This window comes from Notothenia rossii (genome assembly GCF_949606895.1).
Source record: "Notothenia rossii genome assembly, contig: scaffold_473, whole genome shotgun sequence".
NCBI classification, from domain to species: domain Eukaryota; kingdom Metazoa; phylum Chordata; class Actinopteri; order Perciformes; family Nototheniidae; genus Notothenia; species Notothenia rossii.
The window spans coordinates 1-21,223 of record NW_027639819.1 but is presented as its reverse complement, the minus strand read 5'-3'; the positions used below and the strand labels follow the sequence as shown (position 1 = coordinate 21,223).

General features: G+C 44.1%; 1 protein-coding gene across 1 annotated transcript; it reads left to right on the top strand.

Annotated features, from left to right (window-relative positions):
• Nucleotides 1–7,250: 7,250 nt before the first annotated feature.
• Nucleotides 7,251–21,169, top strand: LOC307027359 (uncharacterized protein). Its single transcript, XM_079695593.1, has 4 exons — nt 7,251–7,453; nt 10,325–10,568; nt 10,762–10,893; nt 15,198–21,169. The coding sequence occupies exons 1-4, from the start codon at nt 7,362–7,364 to the stop codon at nt 15,351–15,353; spliced, it is 624 nt and encodes a 207-aa protein (XP_079551719.1). The 5' UTR covers nt 7,251–7,361; the 3' UTR covers nt 15,354–21,169.
• The last annotated feature ends 54 nt before the right edge of the window (nt 21,170–21,223 follow it).

The window sequence follows — 21,223 nt, the reverse complement described above, 5'->3', positions numbered from 1 at the left end:
CAATATTGGCGATTTCTTGCCAGTTGCCTCTCATTAACAAGCATGGAGACCTCAGATCCTGTAGCACTACGAGCACCATATTCGACCCAGAGAGCGTTGCATTTCAAATTTTCCTTGCTGGATGCATGTCTTGAAAAACCTTTGGTGCTATCAGTTGCACATTTCCAATTACAGAAGCCGGTTTGTGTGAAGGCTTTGTCCTACCACCACACCCTATGTTAAATTTTCTACATGGAAAGCAAAATGCAGCATCAGCCACAACTGAATATTCCAGCCACTTTCTTCCATTAAACTAATTCTTGGTAAAGGTGCGTTTTTGGTCATTAATTATTCGGACAGGGTAGGACTGCAGGATAACCTGGGCTGGCCCCTCTGTCCCAAGATCGTCAGGCGCAGTGGCATTAAAAGGTGGAGCTGGAGGCGGCTGTTGAGCCATTCTAGTGCTTATTGTGGAACAAGATGTTCTGGCCGCCGCCGGGACATCTTCTCTGGCTGGTGGAGTTAACTCGCTCTGAACTAAATCCCTCTGTGGAAGCTCGGCCTCCACAATATCTTTGCTGCTACCAGCCTTCTTGTTGGACAACAACTTTCGGATATCCATCCTGACCTAAACGTGTCTTCTCTTTCTTCCTTTCCTTCTCACTGCTCTACAATCTCTTTGCTTCTTTATTCTGGATTTACCCCTCTCATTCTGTTCTTTTCCTCTGATCTTTAATAACAGATAGTACATTATTAGATGGCTGCACTTTGGTTAACAGACTAACTTTGATTTCCTCAATTCATAAATTGACAGGCTCTGTAATTATAACTCTAGTCACGTCAGGATTAAAGAAAAAGGAATCATTAATCATCATTAAAAGGTTGATTTTTTATTTTCAGAATTGAATGTTCAAACCAAGGCCTAAAACCTGGCATTTCATAAGAAAGTGACTAATATATAAACCAAATGTAATATTGGATAAAATACTACACCAAATGAACAGACACAGATTAAAAGCAAAGCCCCCTGGTTTGTCTCAGTCAAACTGCCATGAGAAAAATTGGTACCACTTTACAATAAGACTACCCTTATAAAGAGTTTACGAATAGTTTGTAATTCATTTATTAATTAAGTTGTGAAAACTTTATAAATCAATAATAAGCTTTTATAAGATTTGAGATAAACAGAGCAACTGTGACCGGTTGCTTGCCAAATAGTGAGCCCACATTTATCTGTACTGCTAAGCCGTATTAGAAATGTTAGTAACTCATTAATAAATGGGAATATGTTTTACACTTTACAATAAGGCTCCCTTTTGGCAGTTATAAATGTTAGTAACTCATAAATAAATGGTCATAAGGAGATGCCAAGAAACATCAAGATGGAAGGGGTCTAAGGACAGAGGGTGTCGTATTGTCATACTGATATTCTGTACAAACTGTGAAGTCCACTGAGACAAATGTAACATTTGTGATATTGGGCTATATAAATAAACATTGATTGATTGATTGATTGATTGAAGGGGGGGAATAAACTCACTGAACAATCAGCTGGCTGATGAAGAAGACGAAGTAAGCTAGTCAATATAAGGCTTAGTCATTTTGCCAAATAGTGAGTCTGTGTTAACGTATGAAAACTATGTTAGAACTGGTTTATAAATGGTTCTTATGATTAATAAAGTGTTTACTGTTAAATGTTGTAAAATTATGTGCGCCCTTGCTCATTGTGTCCTGCAGAGGGCAATGTTGTCTGCAGTGCATCCAGGACTTGACGTCACTGACTATACCTTGCACTACATGTGGCCTCTACCTTTTCCGTTCAGATGTTGTTTGGATCGAGAGCTGAGCGGCAGCACAACCGCATCTCTCCTACCACGATAAATAAATATGCCTAATGAAGGCTAAAGCAAGCTGTCTACTACTGAGTTCTATTAAATCTCCACCGCAACGCACTTCGCATAACAGGTTATGGGCCCAGGAATGCCAGTCTAGAGCAACAAGGTAACAGAAGAACAAGCTGTTAGCCAAGAGAAGCTACTAGTGGGACCTGGATGAAGACGGTGCTGAGAGACTCCCGCGTAAACTGAAGACACGGTGTTTCTACAAGCCAATGTTTGGAGATAAGTGAACTGTATAAAGAGAAGACGTGTTAACGTGGATGCAACGTAAAAAATGGCCGGAGCAGGAAAATCCCAGCAGATTTTATTCGATGGAACAGAAGATAAGTATGATCTGTGGGAGACGAGATTCCTTAGCCGTTTGCACATTTTGAAGCTAAAAGACACTATTTTGCGAGTGCCCACGGGTGAAGCCGCATTAGCTGCAGATCCAGGAAAAAATGAAGACTGTCATGCACAGTTAGTGAATGCCCTGGATGATAAGAGCCTGTCATTGATAAGACATGATGCCGCCGAGGATGGAAGGAAAGCCCTGAAATTATTGAGGGAGCACTATTCAGGAAAAAGCAAGCCAAGGATTCTAAACCTGTATACATCATTGACCACCATACCAATGGCAGACAATGAAACTGTTACTGATTACATGATAAGGGCTGAGAATATAATTGCAGCTCTACGTGATGCAGGAGAGAACATGAGTGATGGGCTGCTTGTAGCCACCATTTTGAATGGACTGCCAGATTCATTCAGGCCACTGGCTGTCCATGTAACACAGAACGAGGATGATGTTACATTTAAAGACTTCAAGAGAAGACTGAGGATCTATGAAGAATCTGAAAAGATGAGGACGACTGGATCTATGGACAGTGTGATGAAGACTAACACAAGGCAAAGTAGACAAGGCACCAAGACACACAGGAAGAATGGAGAACCCACTCTGACTTCAGTGACTTGTTACAAGTGTGGAGAAAAAGGACACATTAGAAGCAAGTGCACCCAGAAAGTGTGGTGCAGTCACTGCAAGAGCAACACACACACAGAGTCCCTGTGCAGGAAAAAGGGAAAAGAAGACGGAGCCAGGAAGGTTGCAGAGGAAGAAGAGGAGGACAACGGCGACGAGGATCATTGCTTCATGGCCAAGCAGGCAAAAAGCGAGAGGCCATCAGCCAACGTAAAGAAGAAGGGCATCATGGTGGACGCCGGAGCGACATCCCACATAGTGAACGATATCGCCAAGTTCAAGAGCTTTGACAGCACATTCCAGCCCGACACCCATTCAATCGAGCTGGCGGATGGGACCAAATGCAGCGGGATGGCGCAACGCAGAGGGACAGCGCTGATCTATCTGCTAGACAACGATAGACGTCAGCAGAGAGCACAGCTGCATGAGGCACTGTATATGCCGACATATCCACACGATATCTTCTCAGTGGCAAGAGCAACAAATGGAGGAGCGACAGTCACTTTCAAGAAGGGGGACAGCCACATGATCACCAAGAGTGGTAACAACAGGTTTGACTTCCATGAAAGTGGTAATCTGTTTTACTTGCCAACTGTTCAGAAAAATGTTGATAAATGTAATGTTTGCCACGACATGCAAACTTGGCATGACATTTTGGGACATTGCAATTATGAGGATGTACAAAAGTTACGGGGTGTGGTAAAAGGCATGGAGATAAGAGGCAGTGCAGTCAGGCCTGCACAGCTGGGTGAAATGTGTACAAAAGGAAAATTCACCCAGACAAGGAATAGGGAGCCATACAGAAAGGCTACAGAACCTTTACAGCTGGTCCACACTGATTTAGCCGGTCCCATGAGAACCCCAAGCTTAGAAGGGCACAAATATGTACAGTCTTTTACGGACGACTATTCGGGTGCCATAACTGTTTATTTTCTCAAATCCAAAAGTGATGCAATACATGCCACAGAGAGGTTCTTGGCAGACTCAGCACCTTATGGAAAAGTAAAATGTTTACGTTCAGACAACGGTGGCGAATTTACTAATAGAGAATTCAAATCACTGTTAACCAAAAATAGGATTAGACATGAGACATCTGCACCCTATTCACCTCACCAAAACGGCACAGCAGAGAGAGGTTGGCGAACCCTCTATGAAATGGGCAGGTGTATGCTGTTAGACAGTAAGTTGCCAGACACACTGTGGAATTATGCTGTACAGACGGCAGCCTATGTAAGAAACAGGTGTTACAGTAATCGCACAAAGAAAACACCTTATGAGATGCTCACAGGCAAGAAGCCAGACATGTCCAAACTTCAGAAATGTGGATCTGTGTGTTTTGCCTACACACAAGAGAAGGGGAAGTTAGATTCCAGATGTGAGCAGGGCATTTTTATTGGATATGATAAGAACAGTCCAGCTTATCTTGTGTACTGTCCAGACACAGATAAGGTCCAAAAACACAGGTTGGTGAAATTCACAAACAAGACAGCCAAAGAGAAAGAAACACAGTCACCTGGGTCACACATTGAATGTCAGGACAGAGAGGTACACCCCAGGGTCCTTGACAATGAGGAAAATGTTGATGAAAGAATGGGAAATGCATCAGGTCAAAGTGTTCAAGGTGATGTTTCTGTGGCTGAATGTGAACAGCCAGGCACTGAGAGTGAGGCTAGAAAGAACCCACCTAGAGCTAGGAGAAAGCCAATGCACTTACAGGATTAGGAGACTGAGGATACAGTAGACCAACTGGTAACATGTGTAGACTCTTGTTATAGAGCAGTTTGTGACATACCACAACATTACAATGAGGCCATAGGGTCAACCAAGTCACGGCAGTGGATCAATGCAATGAATGACGAGATGCAGTCACTAGAAGAGAATGACACATTCAAGATCACCCAGTTGCCTCTAGGCAAAAAGGCAGTGGGGGGTAGGTGGGTCTATACTCTCAAGTGTGATACTGATGGGTCAGACAAGTATAAGGCAAGATTTGTTGCAAAAGGTTACAGCCAAAAACAAGGCATTGACTATGAGGAAACTTTCTCACCTACAGCTGACATGACAACTGTTAGAGTTGTCATGCAAAAGGCAGTGCAGGAAGATTTAGTTTTACACCAAATGGATGTGAAAACTGCATACCTGCATGCACCCATTGATTGTGAGGTCTATTTGGAACAACCTGAAGGTTATGAGAAAAAGTCAAAAACTGGACAAAAGTTAGTATGCAAATTACAGAAGTCCCTATATGGTCTAAAGCAGTCAGGCAGAAACTGGAATGCTCTGTTACATGCATATCTCACTGAAAATGGTTTTGAACAAAATCCTGCTGATCACTGTCAATACACAAGGGAAAAACAAAACGAAAAAAGTGATTCTGATTGTATGGGTTGATGATCTGATAATTGCTGCTAACAATGAGGAGGTTGTGAAAAGTGTCAAAATGATGCTCAATGATAGGTTTAAAATAAAAGACCTGGGGAAATTAAAAAATTTTCTTGGTATAGATTTTAACCAGTCAGAGGGTCAAGTCACAATGTCACAGGAAAGGTATGTGAACAAAATCCTCTCCAGATTTGGAATGCAAGATTGTAGGGTCAGAGAAACCCCATGTGAGTCTAAACTTGAATACACAGAAAATGCTGAAAAAATGGAAGAGCCAAGGATGTATAGAGAGGCAGTAGGAAGTCTGAACTATTTGGCTACATGCACTAGACCAGATTTAAGTTTTGTGGTCAGTAAACTTTCCCAGCATTTTGCTGAACCAAGTGAAGAGCATTGGAGTACTGTGAAGCATGTGTTCAGGTATCTTAAGGGTACAACAGACCGTGGATTATGCTTTAAAAAGGATGATGCAGGTAAACTGGGCCTAATAGTCCATAGTGATGCAGACTGGGCCTTAGAGGTTACAGACAGACGTAGGTACTGTGCCAGTCTGAGTGAGAGAAGCTCTCTCATTTCATGGAAGAGTAGAAAACAACCAACAGTTGCACTGTCTACCTGCGAGGCAGAATACATGGCCTTAGCGTCAGCCATACAGGAGTGTATGTATTTACAACAGCTACTCAAGGGTATTGATGAGTATCAATATGGGCAAACCAAGGTTTATGATGACAACCAAGGAGCTATTGCACTTGCCAGAAATCCAGTAAATCGGCAGAGGTGCAAACATATCGATATTAAATATCACTTTATCCGAGAAACTGTGAACAGTGGGAGGATATCTTTGGAATATTGTCCTACTGACAACATGGTAGCTGACCTAATGACAAAACCAGCCACTAAGCTACAACTGAAAAAGTTTGCTCAGTATTTGTTTGGCACTTAAAGTGCAAGAAATGCATATATGTGCCATTGTATTTTTGTTGTTTATTTTGTATTGAAGGCCAAATGGGGAGAATATTTCTTTTGTTTGTATTCTGTTATGAAAATGTACCACAATAAGCTAGGATCGAGTGGGGGTGTTAAATGTTGTACAATTATGTGCGCCCTTGCTCATTGTGTCCTGCAGAGGGCAATGTTGTCTGCAGTGCGTCCAGGACGTGACGTCACTGACTATACCTTGCACTACCTGTGGCCTCTACCTTATCCATTCCGTTCAGATATTGTTTGGATCGAGAGCTGAGCGGCAGCACAACCGCATCTCTCCTACCACGATAAATAAATATGCCCAATGAAGGCTAAAGGAAGCTGTCTACTACTGAGTTCTATTAAATCTCCACCGCAACGCACTTTGCATAACATTTACAACTTAATGAATAACCTAATTATTTATGAATCTTTTATAAGGGTAGTCTTATTGTAAAGTGGTACCGAAAAATCGAATCAATGTTCCACAATCCGTCACTAGATGTCACTCATTGTACCAATACGGTTTATATCATACACAGCATATTATTATTATTATTATTATAGTAAAAATCGAATCGAAACTAATGTAATATTGAATCCCACACTTGACGATTGAGAACATACATTTGTAACTTACCTCGTTTAAAGCTTTGTTGTAGTACTATGTCAATATTTATAATATATTTTGCGGGCAGGTAGCCTACATTGAACTACAAGTAGAAGAAGAAGAAGTAGAAGAAAAAGTAGTAGAAGAAGAAATACGCTAACGCTACAAACAGGCACAACTCTGTTACTCTGTTTTTACCATAGACTGGTTTTTACTGACATCTAACATTTTATTTCACCTTGCTTTATGTTTTTTAATGCACATTCAAAAACGGGAGCATTTTCCGGAGTTTCAACCGGGTACCGGCCACCGAAAATGGGGACTTTGCCCAGCCAAGTGGAAACGCAACCAAAAACGGGCCCCGCACGGCCCGGCACGCTTAAAGCGAGCTTCCCGCTGCAGTGGAAACGCGCCAATAGATTAGCTCATATTCTACCTACTGCTTGGGACTTTGAGTCTTCAAAAATGTCCAATGTCACAGACTGGGACTTACTTTAGAGTCAGTTGTATTTACATTCAGAATGACTTGTTATGATTCAATGTGAAAGAGTATACTGCTCAATAAATAATGATCACTTCACCACCTCTCTTGACATCTAGGCGCTTGAGAGTGAGTCAGAGGCAGAACACAGGGACAGTGGAGAGAGGTTCATTGCTGAGGTGAGTGATGAAAGGGACATGACAGTTTAGAGTAAATTATGATGTGGACTCTCATCCCAAAATTGTAATGAAATCAGTGGGGATATTGAACTGGAAACATTTCAATCAAGGGTCATCATATGACCAATATAGACAGAAGAGCAACATTTATTTGAACATTTAAGTCAATGATACCATTCCTAGGTGAACTTAACATCTGTATGGAGTCAGATCAGTCTCAATATTAATAAATGCTCACAGAAGGATTCAAAAATGTATTTTACGATTTATATATAAATGACTCTCCACAACAATATCTCCCAATGCACTCACAAATATTTATTGTTGTATATAAATGTACAAAAAAGTGGGTATTTAAACTGCTTTTTATTCATTCAAAGACGGCTCTGAATTAATAATCAAATATGTTTCCTTTCTTTACTACTGGATGAAATTACAAAATGTACCCATCATTTTCCTCATGCTAGTATAGCCACATAAAAGTATCAAACCACCTGTTAAAATGCACCAGAATACAGGAAATCTATATATTTTTTTCGTGGGGGGATCCCCAAACCCCCCGTCAAACATGTTCCCCACACATTCAGGATGCTTCCTACGCCCATGCACAGAGCTCAGCAGAGAGTGCTAATTTCTGAATGTTACGACACTGTAAGTAACACACAGTAAAGATTTGATGGTTGCAATATCACTTTAGCTATGAGACTAAAGCTTGATAGCTAAACATGGAATATTACTTCACACACAACGATGATGAGGCAGTCCGCTGGGCTTTGTATTTGACCGCAGGGGGTTGTAGGTAAAGCGGGCTGGAGCGTTTCATTAATACGTGAAACAACCATGTGATGAAGACATATGGCTCCTCTGATCTGCCCTTGGTTGGCACTGTGTGTGTGTGTGTGTGTGTGTGTGTGTGTGTGTGTGTGTGTGTGTGTGTGTGTGTGTGTGTGTGTGTGTGTGTTTGTGTGTGTTCCTGCAGAAAAAGTTAAATAGAACTGAGGGAGGTAAAGAGGAAGAGGTGCAGAGAGAGACAAAAGACACAAGCAGTGTGTGGGCCGATGTGTGTGTGAGGGAGTGGGAGTTATCTACAGAGACTCTGACCTCTCTGCTTCTGCAGCTGCCTTCAGGCTCCATGCAAACACACACAAGGGAGTAATATTGTATGAATTAAAAAAGGACAGGGAGAGCTAGCTTTGTGTGTAGCTTCAGTTAAAATGATCATAATAGTGTTAATTTCCTCTGGCCTCGGACTGGACCAGGATTGTAACAACCGCTGCACCTAAGGAACATTTTTGAATAACCAATATTACAAATAAAATAATTTATTGTATTGTATTTAGAAATATTATATATATATTAGATATAAAATGCTAACGTTATGCTATAAACGAACTACAGCAGGGTCGCACGACTTCAACGTCACGCCAACTTAAGATCCATATTAAAAAATACAGATTCTAAATTCTACAAGCTGAAGCGTTTGTTTTAACAGTTTGCAAGAGCGCAGGTATTTGATTTCAAGCAGAACAGGGGCAAACAAACTTAGCGGGAGTGTTTACGTGTTCGGCGTAATGACGTACAACGTCCTCGACAACTTCTGTAGCCAGTTAAAAAGCATCGTTTTTCAGACACGTAAACTCTTCAAAAATCCAGTGGGGTCCCTGCTGATGTAATTAATGTCGTAGAACAAAACGTGATCCATCTCTCAAATGTATCCGCAGAGCTTCTCTTATTCAGCTGCAGCGCATATCCCCTCAGGCTCAGTGTCTGAACCCTGTTCTACATGAGGTCTGCTACATTGTAAACAACAGGTCAATGTTTTTTGTTAGCATCCTACTTCTACTATGCTAAATAACAGAGCTAACAGCTAATTATAATGTACGGAGGTTCCATAGAGAGGTGCAGTGATGACGGTTTTTTTGTAGGCCGACCCAGGGGTTAGAATCACAAGAGCTCCCTGACAAAAAGCAATTGGATTTTTCCATTGCATTTTGGAATATTACACATTACACATTTTGTTCAGCAGGATAATCTCCACATAATAATAACACTTTAGGATTTTTGAAGCATAAATGCAATTGGCAGAAGTAAAAATCTAACGTTAAGCTATAAACACGGTTGTCCGCATCCCAACGCTAAGCTAAAGGCGGCTAATGTTCAGTGTGATAAAGTTCAAAACTCTCATTAGCCACTTGTTAGCAACCGCTAACAAGGTTTTTTGACACACTAAGCTTCAACATTCACCAGTGGGGTATTTACTGATGTATTTCTGTTGTAGAACAGAACGTGAAAATCACTTAAGCTTGTGTTAACCACATACCTTATTTCAGGTATTTATGTGATTCTACTTTATTCAATTAAATAAATGTTCCACAGTAACCAAGGAAACTGCTAGTGAGAGACACGGCAGGCAAAAGAGGATGTACTTACAGTAAGTGCAGCAGATGGGAAACAACAAACCTTTGGCTCGCAGGCTCAATGGGCAGGTGGAACCCCCCCCCCACACACACACACACACACACACACACACACACACACACACACACACACACACACACACACACACACACACACACACACACACACACACACACACACACACACACACACACACACACACACACACACACACACACACACACACACACACACACACACACACACACACACACACACACACACACACACACATACTATCAGCCACCTCTGCCAGGGCATGGGGCTAGGCAGGTTGTTTGCCATTTAGTGCACGTGCAGTGCAGACTGCAAAGTGACTGCCTGTTCTGTCTGTCTCTCTCCGAGTCCAGTCGGACTTTACTGCACTACATTTCCCAGAAGTCATCTCTAACTTTTTCTCTCCCTCTCCTACAGCCAACTGATGATGGATCTATTCCGCAGAGGAGAGCTGGGGCTGCTGGGAGGAGGCGGAGAGGGTCTGAGGGATGACGTGGGCATTCCCGGCATCAGCTGGTCAGCCAATCGGATGCCAGAGGACATGTACCCGGCGTCAGGATTGGCCCTGGCTGCCGCCTATCATGATATAAAAACCCGGCTGGCCAGTCTGGAGAGGGAAAACAGCAGCATCAAGAGGAAGCTCAAACACTACGAGGTCAAGGTGGAGAGCAGCACACACACACACACACACACACACACACACACACACACACACACACACACACACACACACACACACACACACACACACACACACACACACACACACACACACACACACACACACACACACACACACACACACGCTTTACATTTAAGACATTTATAATAAGTCAATGCATTCTTCTTCTCAGTTTCCTATAATCAGTGAGTTTGGGGAGGAGAGGTTACTGTGCTGTTCCTGTGATCCCCTCATCAACGACACCAGTGTGATCCAATCAGAGACCACCAACATGCAGCAGAGGATCAACTCTCTCACTCAGGAGGTACTGGGAACATCAAGTATTTCTGATGGAGAAGTAACCAGATACAGAGCTGATAGTTTAGACACAACTGTGGAAGGGTGTGCATGTAAGGCAGGTCACAGAAGAACCAGAGGCCTGTACTACGAAGCTGATTCAACATAACCTGGATATGTTTGAGTTAGCTGGTTGGCCTAATCCAAAACATACGCGCTCTCGCTAAGCGGTCCTACGACGCGGGTTATCAAGTGGATCGCTCAAGCCAGCCGTGCCCTATCTAGTTAGGTGCGCGTTCACATGAAAGGGGTGGTATTTGGAGCATTCGACCAATCACAAACATGGAGAAGCGTACTGACAGCGCAGCGTCATACTTCCTGAATGAAAAGTGAACTTTAATATTAGTCAAATATGAAGAAGTTAAACTTTAAACATCCATGACTTAAACACTTTATCCAGGAGAAAAGCCACATAGCTGCACCTGCAAGGTGAATACAGCTGGTAAAAGAAAAAGTGTTTGAAAGCGTACATAAACAGGTTTATGATATCACTGCCCGGTCTAAGACACGATCTGACTTTAATTACATTTGACTCGAGTGTTTCGTCAACTTAATGTGTTGCTTAAAATAATACTTCTGCATACAGTATGTGACACTGTGAGTGTTGCACAGCCAGATACGGCTCAGCTGACTCAGATAAGGAAATATATGATACATTATGATGTGATATGAATGATAATGGGACACATCGAGGTCTGCACTCACAGTGCCGTGGACTGTGCGTAATGTTACTCTGATGCGGTTACTTATGTTGTGGCAGATATTTAAGTAAGCTTTCTTAACGCTAATGTTATAATAGTAAGATTGCTCTGAAGATGGGAGGTGATATTCTATTCATTTTCATGTTCACACAGTCGGTGATTTGTTTTTGGATTTTTCCTGCAACGGAGGTTTAAACTGTATTTCCTTTCTCCTGTAATATGACTTAATCGCTTTAAACTCCGCTGTCACGCCCTGGCTCAAGGACGGACAAAGGAAGGAGACCACACATGATTCATCCAATTGAAGTGCATTTCTTTAAGGAAACTAAATTAACTATGAAGTCAGTTAATCAATAATGTGTGTGGTGTGTGGGTGTGTGAACATGCATCAGTATATAAAGAAAGAACAAACCAACCAAGGTCCAGTAGAGCCAAGCAACCCAAGAGGAGAGAGAGACTGACTGCTCAGGCACCCATAGTTGTAGCTGAGCAGTCAAGCCAAATCAGGTGTCAGCAATCTCTCCTGATTTGGGGAGTGGCTAACCAGGGACCTGAGTCTCGGGCCTAGGGGCCGTCACACCGCACACTGAGCTCTGATTGGTCAGCAGGAAGTGCTTTCACTGAGTTGATCTCTTAGCCTGCAACCTAACCTGGGGCCTATACTACGAATCATTATTTTCGTTTAGCGAGCTAACTTCCTGGATTTCCGGTCTTACGACGCTGGTTCTCTTTTTAGCGGGCTAGATAACTTATTCTGAACGGCTACCCTGCTCCGGAGCAGGATAGGTTCCAGGATAAGAGATCAACTCAGTGAAAGCACCGCGCCTGCTGACCAATCAGAGCTCAGGGTGTGGAGGAAATATAGTTTAAACTGCCGTCGCAGGAAAGACGGCCGGACAAAATCACAGACTGTATGAACGTGAAAATTAATAGAATATCACCTCCCATCTTCAGAGCAATCTGACCATAATAACTATTATACTATTATTATACTATTATGTGAAGCAAGCTTACTTAAATATCTGCCACAACATAAGTAACCGGATCAAAGTAACATTACGTAGCCTACAGTCCGCAGCACTGTGAGTGCAGACGTCCATGTGTCCCATTATCATTCATATCACATCATATCACATCATAATGTATCATATATTTCCTTATCTGAGTCAGCTTCTTGAGCCGTATCTGGCCGTGCAACACTTATAGTGTCACATACTGTATGCAGAAGTATTATTTTAAGCAACACATTAAGTTGACGAAACACTCGAGACAAATGTAATTAAAGTCAGATCGTGTCTTAGACGGGGCAGTGATATCATAAACCTGTTAATGTACGCTTTCAAACACTTTTTTCTTTTACCAGCTGTATTCACCTTGCATGTGCAGCTATGTGGCTTTTCTCCTGGATAAAGTGTTTAAGTCATCGATGTTTAAAGTTTAACTTCTTCATATTTGACTATTATTATATTTGACTTTTCATTCAGGAAGTATGACGCTGCGCTGTCAGTATGATTCTCCATGTTTGTGATTGGTCAAATGCTCCAAATACCACCCCTTTCATGTGAACGCGCACCTAACTAGATAGGACACGGCTGGCTTGAGCGATCCACTTGATAACCCGCGTCGTAGGACCGGAAAGCCCAAGTTTTCCCTGAAGTTAGCCCGCTAAGCGAAAATCCTGCTTCGTAGTACAGGCCTCTGGAAAGGGTTCTTTAAAGTTAAATACCTGTTTACTAATCACAATTGGGGAAATAATTTGACTGCTAAGCTTTACATCCCCCAAGTATTTCTGACGGATCTGAAGGTTTGCTTAAAATAGTAGGAAGTAAAACAAATCCTCGGCCCTGGCCCAGTTCTGCTGCGACTGGTGTGATTCCATCGCAAGATAGTTGTTAGTTTAGGGGCCATTGTGGCTCAGTGGAATAGTTATCCACCAATTGGAAGGTCGAGGGTGCAGTCAACAAACCCAAGTGTTCATGGGAAAGATACTTCACAACAAATTGCATTAATGGCATCGTCAACGAAGGATGAATGTGTCTCTCTGTAGGCCTCTGAATGAATGTGTGTGAAAGAGTAAATGCTGAATGTAAAAGCATTTAGGAGACAATGATGACAAGGACCAGAAACTGATATATTTAAACATTTACCATTTTCATGTGTGGTATTCGATTGTAATGGTCTCTGGGGGTTTTATGATGGTTTCAGTCAACTTTAATGTACACTGTAACACAAATTGCCGTTGAATTACCAAACTACTGGCAGCTATGTTTGCCAGCATCATATCACATCATATCACATCATAATGTATCATATATTTCCTTATCTGAGTCAGCTTCTTGAGCCGTATCTGGCCGTGCAACACTTATAGTGTCACATACTGTATGCAGAAGTATTATTTTAAGCAACACATTAAGTTGACGAAACACTCGAGACAAATGTAATTAAAGTCAGATCGTGTCTTAGACGGGGCAGTGATATCATAAACCTGTTAATGTACGCTTTCAAACACTTTTTTCTTTTACCAGCTGTATTCACCTTGCATGTGCAGCTATGTGGCTTTTCTCCTGGATAAAGTGTTTAAGTCATCGATGTTTAAAGTTTAACTTCTTCATATTTGACTATTATTATATTTGACTTTTCATTCAGGAAGTATGACGCTGCGCTGTCAGTATGATTCTCCATGTTTGTGATTGGTCAAATGCTCCAAATACCACCCCTTTCATGTGAACGCGCACCTAACTAGATAGGACACGGCTGGCTTGAGCGATCCACTTGATAACCCGCGTCGTAGGACCGGAAAGCCCAAGTTTTCCCTGAAGTTAGCCCGCTAAGCGAAAATCCTGCTTCGTAGTACAGGCCTCTGGAAAGGGTTCTTTAAAGTTAAATACCTGTTTACTAATCACAATTGGGGAAATAATTTGACTGCTAAGCTTTACATCCCCCAAGTATTTCTGACGGATCTGAAGGTTTGCTTAAAATAGTAGGAAGTAAAACAAATCCTCGGCCCTGGCCCAGTTCTGCTGCGACTGGTGTGATTCCATCGCAAGATAGTTGTTAGTTTAGGGGCCATTGTGGCTCAGTGGAATAGTTATCCACCAATTGGAAGGTCGAGGGTGCAGTCAACAAACCCAAGTGTTCATGGGAAAGATACTTCACAACAAATTGCATTAATGGCATCGTCAACGAAGGATGAATGTGTCTCTCTGTAGGCCTCTGAATGAATGTGTGTGAAAGAGTAAATGCTGAATGTAAAAGCATTTAGGAGACAATGATGACAAGGACCAGAAACTGATATATTTAAACATTTACCATTTTCATGTGTGGTATTCGATTGTAATGGTCTCTGGGGGTTTTATGATGGTTTCAGTCAACTTTAATGTACACTGTAACACAAATTGCCGTTGAATTACCAAACTACTGGCAGCTATGTTTGCCAGCATCAATCTGTTTTTCTACAGTGAACCTACTGTAATCTGCAACAGTTCATTACTGTAAAACATATTACAGTAACGTATCGAGTAAAAGCTTTACAGTATAATTCTGTCAGCTGTTTGGTTACCGTTTGTTACAGCCGCCGACGTCCCGCCCTCGCTGCATCCGAAGAGGTGATTGGATGAGACGTTATCCAATCCCCGCCCGTTCCGGCACATTCCCCGGGGGGAGGAGTACAAAGGCTGGGAACGGAGATCATTCGGGAGGCTCTGTGTTGGGAGACAGACGCCTCTAGCATTGCGATACTTCTTGTGTGTGTTATACTGTTAGCTCCCCCTGTAATCCGCAGATACTTAGCCGAGTGCAAGTAGAGTGTTGTACCTTCGTATTGTGTAACATTGTGTAGGTGTATTAGCTTAGACCCAGTTGAGTAGCACCTGTTGACCAGCTGTTGTAATCTGTTTAACCCGTATTAGCTTAGACCCAGGTGAGTAGCACCTGTTGACCAGCTGTTGTGATCTGTTTAACACGCATTAGCTTAGACCCAGGTGAGTAGCACCTGTTGACCAGCTGTTATCGTTGCAAACCATATTAGCTTAGACCCAGGTGATTAGCACCTGTAGACCAGCTACAACTGTGTGTGTGTGCAGCTTCTTGAGTCACCATTTGTACCCCGTGTAACGGGAGGGTTTTGTTGTGTTTATAAACTTCCTTGTTAAGTTATCTCTTGGTGTAATAAAACCACTTATAATTATTACCAATACCACTCTGGTCGTGTTATTTCCCCTTTGGCTCCCCTAGCCCAATAGGGAACATAACACATGGGGGCTCGTGTCCGGGATACTTTGAATAGAATCCCTGGGGTTATAGGTGGTTTTGTTATAGCAACAAACACTTTTGTAAATACGGGTGGGCAGTACACCCGAGAATGGCGGCCTTCGCCTTAGAGTCGTTCTTAGTTTGGCCGTCCTATGAGGAGCTGGACCGGTGTAAAAAGGACGACTTGATAGAAATAGCGCGGCACTTCAGTCTTGTGGTGAGTCGGCAGATGTTAAAGGAAGAATTGAAGGCATTGGTGGGGGATGAGATGGTGAGAAGGGAATTACTAGTACTGGCTGTGCCCGCTGAGTTCCCAGGGTCTAACGCCTTAACTGAAGACCCGTTAAATCAGAGGCAGGCGGCGGAGTTTACATTTAGCCAAGAGAAGAGTGATGGCAGCGTGGGGGGCGAGCCGTGTGAAGCACTGCTCAGGCCGCCTCGTAAATGTCCACCCTCTCCGGTTGGTAGTACAGATTCCCGGGAAGGGAATAAACTCAAAGTCTGCATCGCCCAACTTCAGTTGGAAGCAAAAGACAGGGAGCAAGACAGGCAGTTTCAGTTGGAGGCAAAAAGAATCGAAGCAGATAAGGAAGTCCGGATCCGGATAAGGCAGATAGACCTAGACTCCGAACTGCGCGCATCTGGTGTTATTTGCAATCCTAGAGAAAGCTTTTCACTTCCTTCTCGTCCATCTGCCTTCAATGTAGGGAAAAATGTAGCATTAGTGCCGGTTTTCCTCGAGACTGAAGTGGATGCGTATTTTTGTGCGTTTGAACACCTTGCAGCGGCACTACAGTGGCCGGCTGAAGCCTGGGCGTTGTTAGTGCAGTGTAGGCTTCACGGGAGAGCTCAAGAGGCAGTTTCTGCTCTTTCGTTAGAGGACAGCTTAAGTTACGACCTGGTGAAGCGTGCCATACTTAGGGTGTACGAGCTAGTTCCCGAAGCCTACCGGCAGAACTTCAGGAACCATAGAAAGGGTTCTAATCAAACCCATGTTGAGTTTGCCAGGGAAAAAGGGATGTTATTTACGAAGTGGATTGACTCGTGTAACGCTGCAGAGTACTCTGTTCTGAAAGAATTAATTCTCATGGAAGAATTTAAAAGGGGGTTGCCTGACCGCATTGTGGGATACATAAACGAACAGAGAGTACAGTCGCTCTCCGCAGCTGCTGTACTGGCTGACGAATATGTGTTGATGCATAAAACTGTGTTTTCCCCTGTCGCTACTGAGAGGGCACCCAGTGCGTCTGCTGCACCCTCTGAGCCGGGGAATGTGTATAGGGTAACAAGAGAGGAGAGAGAGTGCCACTATTGTCATCAGTTTGGACATGTTATTGCTAACTGCATGATTCGTAAACGTAAGGAGCAACCACCAAGTCTGACCCGGCCGAAAGGCATTGGTTTAATTAATGCGGAGTCACCCAATATTCCTCCCTCCGACCATGATGAAGAAATAGATCCCTGCTTTAAGCCTTTGGTGTTTGAGGGATTGATATCGTTAACAGGTGAGTCTGATGATCAGAGACCCATCCGCATCCTACGAGACACTGGAGGTTCCCAGTCGGTGATTGTTGCATCTGCCCTGCCATTCTCCGACCAATCAGCGTGTGGGTATGGATCAATATTATGTGGCATTGAAATGGGTTATGTGCCCCGGCCCGTACACAATGTACATGTACAATCTAGATTAATTACTGGATTCTTCCCTGTTGCTGTGTGCCCAGCATTACCCATACGTGGTATAGTTTTCTTAATGGGAAATGACATTGCAGGAGGTAAGGTAACTCCTGCGCTTGAAATATTGGATTCTCCGCAGGCTGTACTGCCTGAGGTAACAAATGCCCACATTTTCCCCATTTGTGCTGTCACCCGTGCGCAGGCGCGTAAAAGTGACTCAGATGTGTCTCTAAATGATACTATGTTTGGGACACTGTTTACAGATGACAAGATGCCGGAGAAACGATCAGAAGTTGTGGTTTCCCTTTCCCCTGCCGTGGCCACTGCGCCAGCGCAACCTGCCAGCCCAGTCGTTGACGGTTCGACACTCCCGGTAACCCGAGAGCGTTTACTCGCTGCGCAGAGGGCTGATCCGACGCTTGCGAAGTGTTTCGAGCAGGTGGTGAGTAATAGCAAAGCAAGGGGTGAGAAGGTAGCTTATGTGCTGGATAAGGAGATATTAGTGCGCCAATGGTCCCTCACTACTACGGCTGAAGCTGACTGGAGTGTAGCGCATCAGGTAGTTGTGCCGGCGCCCTACCGTCAACATGTACTATCTGTAGCGCATGAGAGTAAATGGTCGGGACACTTGGGCGTGACTAAAACTTATCAGATCGTTCTCAAACATTTATTTTGGCCAGGTTTAAAGAAGGATGTCTCTAGCTTTTGCCGTTGCTGTCGTGTGTGCCAGGTTGTCGGTAAGCCTAACCAAAAAATTCCGCAAGCTCCGTTACATCCCATACCGGCTATAGGTGAGCCCTTTGAAAGGGTGTTGATAGATTGTGTTGGCCCTTTACCTCGTACGAAAACGGGTCAACAGTATTTGCTCACCATTATGTGTACGTCTACTCGTTTCCCTGAAGCTATTCCGCTGCGTAGTAATACAGCCGCCGCTATAGTTAAGGCGTTGACAAAATTATTTTCCACATTTGGAATACCGCGGGTAATTCAGAGTGACCAAGGGACACATTTTAAATCCAAGTTGTTCAAACAGGTCCTCCAAACACTACAAGTGAAACATGTTATTTCCAGCGCGTATCACCCAGAGTCGCAGGGTGCGTTGGAACGGTGGCATCAGACCCTAAAAAGCATGCTGCGGAAGTACTGTATGGAAACGGAAAAAAACTGGGATGAGGGAATTCCCTTCGTCTTGTTCGCAGCTCGTGAAGCTGTTCAGGAATCGTTAGGATTCAGCCCCGTGGAACTCGTTTTCGGCCATACGCCCCGTGGCCCCCTTAAAATCTTACATGATGAGTTTCTCTCGGCTGATACTCCTCCAGATAAGAACGTATTGGATTACGTTAGTCAGTTTCGTGAGCGCCTGCACCGGGCAAATTCACTCGCTAGAGAGTCGCTCTCCGCTTCACAGGCTGTCATGAAGCGTAATTATGACCGTGCCGCTGTTCCTAGGCATTTTGAGATAGGGGAAAAGGTTCTTGCATTATTGCCTATCCCTGGCGCTGCGCTCTCCGCTAAATTCCTCGGGCCGTACGAAATCCGTGACTGTCTTAGTGACACCGATTATGTTATTTGCACTCCGGAGAGACGACGTAAAACGCGCGTTTGCCATGTTAACATGTTGAAACGTTATAATTCGCGCATCGCTGCTGACAGCCAGTCTGGGGGGTTGGGTAATCAAAGAGTAGCTGCTTCCGCATTAATTGTTACAGATAGTTCCGGCCCATCTGATGACGGTTTGGTGATGCGTTCCCATCACCAGCCGGGTGCCCGGTTATGTAACTCGGAGATGATAGAGACTCTGCCCACTACGTTAGGTCATCTGCCGGCGGAGCAGCAGCATGACATAACCCAGTTAGTGGCTCAATTCTCGTGCCTTTTTCAGGATGTCCCGACACAAACTAATGTGATAACGCATGACATCGATGTAAAAGGCGCGAGGCCGATTAAGCAGCACCCGTACCGTGCAAATCCGACCAAGCGCGCCCTTATGAAACAGGAGGCGGAATATCTGGTAGCTAATGGCTTAGCTACACAGAGCTCTAGTCCATGGTGCTCCCCGTGCCTAGTAGAGGCTAAATCTGACGGTTCTCCGCGCTTTATCACGGACTACCGTAAAGTGAACGCTGTTACGGTGCCCGATGGCTATCCATTGCCGAGAATGGAGGACTGCATCGACAATTTAGGTTCCGCCAAATACGTCAGTAAATTGGATTTGCTTAAAGGTTATTGGCAGGTACCTTTAACAGACCATGCTTCGAAAATCTCCGCCTTCGCTACGCCTGACTGTTTCCTACAGTACACCGTCATGGCTTTCGGTATGTGTAACGCTCCTGCCACCTTTCAGAGACTGGTGAATACTGTATAATCAGGAATAAATAACTGTAATGCGTATTTAGATGATCTCATTGTGTACACTCCCACCTGGGAGATGCACATGCAGATATTGGGTCAGGTATTCACCGCCGCTCGCACAAGCATCTCTTACTTTGAATCTGGCCAAATGTGAGTTTGGGAAAGCTCCTGTCACCTACTTAGGGAAGCAGGTTGGGCAAGGCCAAGTCCGACCAGTGGAATCTAAGATTGCTGCGGTGACTGAATGTGCGGTGCCCGGCACCAAGAGTGACCTCCGCCGTTTCCTCGGCATGGCAGGCTACTACCCCGCAGTTTCTGTCGCAACTTTTCCACTGTAGCCCAACCGCTAACTAATTTGATAAGTCCCAAGGCGGACTACGTTTGGACCCCTGAGTGCCAATATGCATTTGAGTGCGTAAAAACACTCTTAAGTCACGCTCCTGTGCTCGCTGCTCCCGATCTGGCTAAGCCCTTTACACTAGAGGTGGATGCCAGTGCAGTGGGGGCCGGTGCTGTTTTACTGCAGGAGAATGCGGATGGAGTGGATCATCCTGTCTGTTACTTCTCCCGTAAGTTCAACAAACATCAGGTTCGGTACTCTACCATTGAAAAGGAGACCCTTGCTTTGTTGTTAGCTCTCCAGCACTTTGAAGTTTATGTCGGATCTAGTTCTTTGCCAGTTGCAGTATTTACCGACCATAATCCCATTGTCTTTTTGTCCCGCATGTACAATCACAACCAGCGTCTCATGCGGTGGGCTCTGATCGTCCAAGACTACAACCTGCAGATCCGACACAAAAAGGGTTTCAGAGAACATGTTTGCAGATGCTCTGTCCAGACTGTAGTGATGTGTTCTGTGTTCGTTATGTTGTGGGGTATGGTTCATCAAAAACCCTGTGGGGTTTTGTCTTAAGGGAGGGGGTGTTACAGCCGCCGACGTCCCGCCCTCGCTGCATCCGAAGAGGTGATTGGATGAGACGTTATCCAATCCCCGCCCTTTCCGCACATTCCCCGGGGGGAGGAGTACAAAGGCTGGGAACGGAGATCATTCGGGAGGCTCTGTGTTGGGAGACAGACGCCTCTAGCATTGCGATACTTCTTGTGTGTGTTATACTGTTAGCTCCCCCTGTAATCCGCAGATACTTAGCCGAGTGCAAGTAGAGTGTTGTACCTTCGTATTGTGTAACATTGTGTAGTGTATTAGCTTAGACCCAGGTGAGTAGCACCTGTTGACCAGCTGTTGTGATCTGTTTAACCCGTATTAGCTTAGACCCAGGTGAGTAGCACCTGTTGACCAGCTGTTGTGATCTGTTTAAC